Source organism: Ammospiza nelsoni, chromosome 5 (assembly GCF_027579445.1).
Source record: "Ammospiza nelsoni isolate bAmmNel1 chromosome 5, bAmmNel1.pri, whole genome shotgun sequence".
NCBI classification, from domain to species: Eukaryota; Metazoa; Chordata; class Aves; order Passeriformes; family Passerellidae; genus Ammospiza; species Ammospiza nelsoni.
This window is the reverse complement of record NC_080637.1, coordinates 50,757,610-50,765,787: the sequence shown is the minus strand read 5'-3', so window position 1 is coordinate 50,765,787 and position 8,178 is coordinate 50,757,610. Positions and strand designations below refer to the sequence as shown.

The 8,178-nt window shown below is 59.2% G+C and overlaps 1 protein-coding gene across 1 annotated transcript; it reads left to right on the top strand.

The window, feature by feature from the left end:
* Positions 1-7,979, top strand: CDC42EP1 (CDC42 effector protein 1). Its single transcript, XM_059472821.1, has 3 exons — positions 1-203; positions 3,654-4,538; positions 5,535-7,979. The coding sequence occupies exons 2-3, from the start codon at positions 4,094-4,096 to the stop codon at positions 6,332-6,334; spliced, it is 1,245 nt and encodes a 414-aa protein (XP_059328804.1). The 5' UTR covers positions 1-203; positions 3,654-4,093; the 3' UTR covers positions 6,335-7,979.
* The last annotated feature ends 199 nt before the right edge of the window (positions 7,980-8,178 follow it).

Sequence of the window (8,178 nt, the reverse complement as noted above, 5' to 3'; positions counted from 1 at the left end):
CATCAGGGCGTCAGCCTGGGAGAGCCAGCCTTGGGGGACAGCCGTGGGAAAAGGAGGGGACAATGCCTCCGCTTTTCCCCCCACTGCATCCCGGAGCGCAGCACCGGTAATCCTTGGAACAAGTTACAGGGGCCTGCCGAGAGTGTCTCGCAACTTTTCGTCTGGAGGACCGGGAAAAAAATAATAACGCTGGTTCGAAAGAGGTAAATCCTGAAAGTTTTTGGTTCGTGAGTTTGTAGAGCTGGGGGCAGGGGCGTATTGGGACCAGAAGGAAAAGGGGGGAGAGGGTGTTTGGACTGGGGAGAACCGGGAGGGGTGGCAAGGCAACAGAGACGGGAAGGATGGTAAAAATAAAGGGAGCAGAAAGCAGGAATGCAACAGGAAACTGGGAGTGAGGAGAGGGGACACGGGACGGGGGGGAGAGGCGGGAAGGAAAGGGAGTGAGAAGAGGGTCCCACGGATGGGGGAAGGCAGGAGGACGCTTGTTTCCCAAACCTTGCTCCGATACCCCTCAAAGCCCCACAGGCTCTCGGCACCTCAATTTTAGGGGTATGGAGGAAGAAAGAGAGCACTTTTTCGCAAGTGGGCAGGGAAGGGATGGCTGGAAACTGCCCATCTCCATAGCTCCAGCCTCCCTCTGTGTCCCAGAACGTCTGCTTGGAAAAATATCCTTGTTATACAGAGATATGACTATGTGTATATATAGCAGCCAGCAGCACAGGAGTCAGATTTAGGCATCTGCCTACTGCCCGGCACAGCTCCAGGGAAGCTGAGGGAGGCCCAGCCCAGCCAGCCAAGCCCCTTTCCCCCTTCCCCAAGAGCCTGTCCCTGCTGGCTTTCCTTATCCCAAAGCAGTCACCCAACAGGGGAACTCTGCCTCCCTTCCTTCAGGGAGAGGGAGGTTTTTCATCACTCAGGAAGGCTGGGAAAGCCTTTCTGGCCACCCACTGCCATTTCCACCCGCTCTTCCTGCTGTTGAGACCACCCCAAATTTCTTTTTCAGTATGTCCCCTTTGGGGGAGGGAAGAGGCTGCTTTCAGCAGCTCTATCCAACTAGACATCTGGATTATTTTCCCCTCCTTTCTGGTTTCCGCTCTTCCCAGCAAGCAGAACAGCGCTGGCCATTCCCAGCTAGTGGAAAACCAGTGGTAACCAGCTGAACTCGGGGGGGAACAGGCTGGGAGGAGGAGGAGGAGTGCTGGCAGTGGGTCTTTGAAAGCAGGGGGCTTCCTAGAGGAGGCAAGAAGGGAGCCAGAGGGAGTATGCCAGGGAAGGGGAGGCCGTGGTGGGCTGTGGGCTTGGCTTGCCAGGAGCTGGCGAACACCAAGGGCTGCCAGATGGAAGTAGTGGCACCCAGACAGAGAGAGGGCCAGGCAGAGGGTCCCTTTGCCCAGTGGAGGAAAGGACAGCACCCAGGTCACCCTTTGCCCACAGAATCACGAGTTCCCCTGGCCTGGAGGAGTCTGTTCGGGAGGGGGGAAGGGGGCAGGGAGCGACTCCAGGGGCAGAAGGAAAGAAAAGAAGGAGGGAGAATGGAAGGAGGAAAAGCCCAACAGGCCTGCCAGAAACCTGCCATCCAGGTAGGGCTGGGCACCAGCTGCTTCACTCCCTCCCTCCCTCTCTCCCTCCCTCCTCTTCCCAGCACTTGCTGCCTGCCAGCAGGCAAGGAGAGCCAGGGGCCAGGAGTTGCTGGCTTGCTTCCCTGTGGTGACCAAGGGACAAGGAAGGAGAAACACTTTCCTCCACCCCACTCCCTCACTCAGTAGTTGTCCAGATAGGGAACAAGGGGATGCTCTCCTCCCACGTCCCCCCTTTTCCTTGCCTCCCCACCCCACCCCAAGGTGTGATGTCCCACATAGGGGGGTGCAGGGCAGCTGTGTTGTGGGGGGATCTGGGGTGGGGGTAGGAGTAGCCCTGGCTGTGCAGTACATGCTAAAGGGGTCAGTCCCCACTTTGGGTTTCTCAAGGGCTCCAACGTGCAGAGGAAGGGAAAAACTTGAGTGCTGTAGCTCACCTAATCCCCTCTGCCAGAGTCACGTGCTTTCCTTGGGAGATCCTGGGGACAGCTCAAAAATATGGTTGCATCTCTCTCCCGGTGCTCCCAAGACCCCAGTTGTGCTGCAGGCACCATCCCATTAGTTTCCTTTGCACTCCAGGAGACCCCTGACCCAATGGCTGTGGGTGGGCTTTCACCACAGAAAGGAAATAGCCCCCCAGTTGTGTCTTTACCCCAAATCTGCCATGTGCCTGGTTTGCTGAAAGGCAGCACTGCATGGTGCCCGTGGGCAGGAGGAGGACATGAGCTACAGGACCTGGGGGCCAGCAGGAACCCAGCCTGCCACCACTCTGTCCCTGCTGCCACCAGCCACTGCCACCCCAGGAGGCCACTGCCACCCTGGGAGGCAGCCAATGGTGCTGGGTGCTGCTGGGGGAGGTTTGTTTTCCCTTCCCCAGTCATTAGCCCCGGGCAGATAAGAGAGGCCCCGGGTGAGCAAACAAGGCCAGGGCAAAGCAAAAATGCATCTAGCCAGCCAGGAAAGCAATTTCATGTCCAGGATCCCCTTCTCCAGGGCCTTTGCCGTCCTGGCACTGCCTGGCTGCTCCAAGGCGATGCACGGACAAGCAGGAGAGGCAGGGAACGTGGCAGGGAAAGCCATGCAGCACTGGGGGACCCAGCACACGCAGATAAGAGATGTGGCTCCTGCGTCACCGCTTGGCATGCTGTCCTTCACAGCCAGCCCTGCTGCAGGACTCAGCTCTGTCTGATGGCCCAGGCACAGAACTGAGCCCAGGGAAGGATGCGTCCCCAGCTGGCTTCCCAGGCCACCAACACTCTGAGATGTCCCAAATCCTCTCCTTTCCCCAGCCCACCCTCTCCCACTTGCTATGCACGCTAACAGGGGATCTGCTGATCTGACAGTCCTCCCCACTGACTGGGAGGTCATCACCCTGCCGTGCATCCAGTGCATCCAGCTGCTGCTTCCTGCCTGCCCCTCGTTGCCTCTGGGACCTGCCTGAGTGGAGGGACCCATCCCACCTTCTCCTCCAGCCTCAGGCAATCACCTCCCTTGCCGTGCCTCAGTTTCCCCTGTCTGCAGAGTGGCTGCCCTCCCCACACTGCCGACTCCCTGCTTCTCCAATATATCTGCCCAGCTCCCAGGGACCCAGCCAGTGAAGGACAAACAAAGCAATATACAAATACTGCATTTTTGCTTCCCACCACTTCTCTCAAGAAGCACATGGGCCCCAGGCCTCACCCTCTCCTCAAGGGTTCATCTGAATAGCAAAAAGGAGGGAGAGGTTTCTCACCCCAGGAGCTGGGGCAGCCAAGCAGGGCATTGCTCTGGGAGGAGGTTCTGCCTCGGAGGGAAATCCTCGGCCTGTGTTGTGGCGTGGGTCTGGCAAAGCTGCTTTGCAGACAGGAAACTAAGGCATACTGAGGTAGGTCAGCAAGGTGAGGGAGAGCACATATTTTTGGAGGAAAGCCTTTTTCTTCCTCCCCAGGAGAAGGGCCAGATAAAGGGGCAGCCAGTAGCAAGCTCGCCACTGCCTTTTGCACTGCCTTTAACCTCCTCAGGCAGTTCTGTGGATACAGCCAATGGGATTGGGAACATCCTGTCCAAGGCTTTCACTGTTCCTCTTGCCTTGTTTAGGTGGCCAACAAGGGGACCAATGCTCTTGCCCCGCCAGTCCACCTGAAGCTCCCTTTGCTGCCTGCTGTCCCATCCATGACTGGCTCCCACTCACCCAGCGACAGTAGAAGACAGCAGATTAACCTCTAAGTCTACGACCAGACACAGCCTCCAGTGACCTCCGCAGAACAGGGGGTGACCCAGACACCCCCTGGGGATATCCGCGTGCCACCACTATCCTCACCACTGGGGAGGTACCCTCTGAGGGTGATTTCATGAGCACAACGTAGCGCAGGGAAGCAGGAAACCTGCCGAGAGATAAAGTGCCATGCACCATCACCCCAAGAGCATCGGAGCAGAAGCAATGGGGAGGCTGGGGAAGTGACAGAGCAGCCCAGTGCCGGAAGCCTGGTGAGGGCTGATTTTTGGAGTTTTTTCAAAGGCAGGCTGAAGGGTGCAACATGAGCCTGGGGAAGCTGCCGGTGCTGAGCTGGGTGTCAGGCTCCCACGGCAAGCGGCGGCTGAAGTCAGAGCTGACGCCGGACATGATCAGCCCGCCGCTGGGCGATTTCCGGCACACCATGCACGTGGGGCGCGGCGGCGACGTCTTCGGGGACACCTCCTTCCTCAGCAACCATGGCGGGGCCAACGCCGCCAAGCCCAACAGCTTCCTGGCGCGAACGCTGCGGCATGTGCGCCGCAGCCCGCTGAAGAGACGGGGCAGCGGGGGCCAGGTGGGCGCCTCGCCCGCGCCCCCCGCCGTCTCGCCCATCATCAAGAACGCCGTCTCGCTGCCACAGCTCAACGAGACCATGTATGATGGAGACAGCACCAGCAGGGGCTTGACCAGCAAGTTCTCCTTCAAAAGTGCCTCTAACAGCTTCTCCAAAACACACCAGGCCTACGGTGAGTGCAGCGTGAGGCCCAGGCTGGTGCCCTGGTACTGAGCACCCTCTGCAGCCCTTCTCCATTGCTCCATGCCTCAGTTTCCTCCACAGTGAGGAACTTAAGGTTTTAAGGAGGAATGGGATATTTGTGACCGCCTGGTCTTGACAATCGCCCCAAGCAGATAATCCTGACCTTCCTCCTGCCCTTGGAAGGTCTCCTTCCAGGGTGTCCCTCAAAGCGGGGCAGGGATGGTTTCTCTGTTTCTGCCCCTCTCCTGCAGTGCCACACAGCCTGTGTGCAGTACCTGTAAGGGAGCACCCCCCATCTGCCTTTTTACTTGAGCAGCCTCCCTGAGGAAGCCAAAAAGGTGCTGGGACAGTGCAGCAATTCCCACTCCAAAGTAGTGAGGTCAAGGGGACCCACAGCATGGCCTTCCCCACCTCCACACAGATGCTCCAACCCTGTCCCTAGCTGTGCCAGCCTCTACATCTCCATATGCTGCTCCTTAGGGATTCCATCCACCCTTCTCCACCGTGTCCACATCCCTCCCTGCCAGCCAGGGTGCCCTTTGGGGAAGGGTTGTGGGAAGGACGGGACAGGACATCTGTATGGCTCCTCTCCAGCCTCACTGCTCTGGGCTGTGCTCAGCTTTTCCCCAGGGAAGGAGGTCTGGAGCAGAAGGTCTCAGGGTGGGGGTTGGATCAGGGGTGCCTGCAGCAGCCGGGGGAGGAGGCCGGGCTCAGAGGGAAAGGCAGGCTGAGGCAATGCTGCCATCTCCTGGTCTCACCTGCCTGGCTCAGCCCCACTGCCAGCTTGCCGAGCCCAGAGCCCACCTGGAGACCCTCTGCTGTAACTCTGTGCTTTGGAGATGTCCACAGAGACATTGACCTGTCCTTTAGAGGCCAGTGCCACTGACAGGAGCATGGCCTGAGCCACTTTGTCAGCGGTGTCCCTTTTCCCCTGCAGAACTAAGTCAGGCTTGCTCCCTCACCAGCCATACCTTCTGCCTCACAGGTCTGGAGTCCGGATTTTGTACCATCCCTCGTGTCCCTCGTTTGGAAAAGGCCCAAGAGAGCACCTGTCCCGGGGAGGATGAGCTGGATCGCTCCGACTCCCTGCTGTCCTTCCGCCTCGATCTGGGGCCCTCCCTGATGAGCGAGCTCCTCCAGGTGATGAGCTTCTCTGAAACCAATGGCAACGAGGTGGGGGAGGATGGCCCACACCTCCTGTGTGAAGAGGGGACCAAGGACAGGGTCCCTCCAGCAGTGCCTGCATCCCATGAAGAGGACAAAGCAGCATCTAGCTTCTGGGACCACTCCAGGCAGAGCGACGTGTCAGGGGTCAGCTCACTGCCAGGCCTGTCGGTCCATGCCAACGGAGAGGCACGTGCCATCGAAGGCGCTGGAGCGAACTCTGTCTGGGCTTCGGGGCCAGGGCCAGTGTCCACAGGGTCCCCGTGGCAAGGCCACTGGAACGACTGCACCATTGAGGCTGGAGAATTTGACCGAGCAGCCCAGGTCCTGGCCCGCCATTATGGTGGGACCAGCACCCCGCGGAGCCCAGAGAAGGGTGAGGGTCCCCGGCAGGCCCGGACACAGACCCCGTGGGAGAGCCCCAGCAGCAGCCTGTGGGGGTCACAAGTGACAAGGGAGAGCCGCTCCCCCGAGGCCAGCTGGAACCAAGGAGAGGAGGAGGAGGAGGAGACCAAGCTCTCCAGCCTGCAGGAAAGCCACAGCGGTGCCCGAGGGGGCCGCAGCAATTCCTTCGAGTATGCTGATGCGGAGGAGGAAGAGGACGATGAAGTCAAGGTGTGAACAGCCATCCCGCCCATCACAGGCCCCAGAAGAGACACTGGTGCCAGCGTCTTTGCCCTCCTCCCTGTGCCCCACCCGCTGGTGCTGGTGTCACCAGCAGGCCCAGTGGGTGACCTCCTTGCCAGGTGGGGGCACTGGGCAGGCCGGGGAGGGCAGGAGGAGAGCCCATCTCCTGGGGGGCTCCCTGGAGCTGGGCCAGTGGGCTCCACAGAGCCAGGCATAGCACCCCTACTCCAGCCTCACGGCCCTTAGACATCAAAGGAACAGCCCCATATGCCAAAGGAACCCTGAATCCTTCCTACCCCATCCCATTCTCCCCAGCACCCCCTCTCTCAAGCCCCAACCTGGCTCCACCAGCATGTCTGGGGACATACTTCATCCTTCCACTGATGTTCCCAGCCCTCCTCTGCAATGGCACGCGTGCCTCCCCAGAGGTATTCCCAATGATGGCTCTGGGAAGAAGGGGATGGCATTTCCCCAGCTCCAGCTGGTGCAAGACCCTTCAGAACAGCCCATCTATCAACAGGGGAAGGTCAGCTGGGGTCCCAAGGGACAGGCAAACCCCACAGAACTGAGGTTTCTCTTTTCCCCTGCCTCCCTCAAAAAGCTGTGTGCTCGGTGTTCAGGAGGTGAGAGCATGCACAGAAATAATCAGGAAAGTTTCCACTTGCCTCCTGCTGCTGGGCATCACTTAGGACAGCTTCCTTCCTTGCCCCCACTCCCCTCAGCAATTGAGAGGAGAGAAACTTTTTGGCTGACTAGTGGCAAAGGCAGGTTGTCAGGTCACCAAATTCTGCAGTTCAGGCCCTAAATATCCCTTCTTTTCCCCCTGCCTCAGAACAAGGAGACTCCTCTGCAACCACTTGGTTTGTGCCACCATCCTCGTGGTGGTGGTGGCACAGTTTGTGTCTCCATCCTGTCCCCTGCTCATTCCCCACACACACCCCTCTTTGCAGCGCACCCTCCCCAAGGGTGGTGTGGAGCATGGCTGCTGTCCCCTGCCGGGTGGCCCTAGGTGACACAGCTGCCCTGGAATGAGCTGTCCCCATGCTGGCCCGCGTGCAGATTGGCCCTCACAGAAGCGCCTTTGTGCCACGGTGTGGAGCCAACATGCTCGGGGGCTGAGGTCACTGGGGGGACCCTCACAGGACCCCCCTTGTTCTCTGGGACAGCATGGCGTGTGCAGTGGGAGGAGATGCTGGGCCATGGCTGCAGGACTCTGCTCCCACGCATCTCTCCTGCCACCCGGCTGCTTTTGCCAGGAAGCTCTTCAGAGCAGGATAAAGAGCTTCAGGATGCACGTGCAAGTGCCACTTGCAGCCAGGCCACCAAGGTTAAGGACAAGCCCATGTGCCCCAGCCTCCCCAAGGGGCTGCCTCATGCCAGCCACCAGCAGCAAACCAGGGCAGGCACCAGCTTCAGGAAGTCCCCAGGTCTGGCCACTGGCAGCCAGCAGGATCAGCCTTATTCTCCCATGCACCTTCCAGGGTGGGGACTGGGCTCTCAGGATGAGCTCCCCTCTGCCCTCTGCTTCCCAGACCATAACACAAGACCAAAGATCCATATCTGTGGAATTATCCTTTCTGCCTCCCCTCTGTATCCCATGCACTTATTATTGACCTTATTAAAACAGTTTTGATACTAACCTCTGGTGTGTCCTCTTGGCTGCTGTGACCTTATTGTCTTCCTTGCCATGTCTGCTGGAGCCCCAGCCACCAATCCCTCCATCTTTGGCAGTGAGGAAGTAGAGAGGGAGGGCCAGGACACTGCCACCTTGCCTTGGACCAGGCTCCCTGTAAGATGTTCTTCTACTCTGCTCTCCTCCCACCCAGCCTGAAGTGTCC

Excerpts from the sequence above, each read along its gene's own strand:
- CDC42EP1 (XM_059472821.1), top strand. The coding sequence starts at position 4,094 with ATGAGCCTGGGGAAGCTGCCGGTGCTGAGCTGGGTGTCAGGCTCCCAC. Across the intron at positions 4,539-5,534 it reads CAAAACACACCAGGCCTACG|GTCTGGAGTCCGGATTTTGT; the intron begins GTGAGTGCAGCG and ends TCTGCCTCACAG.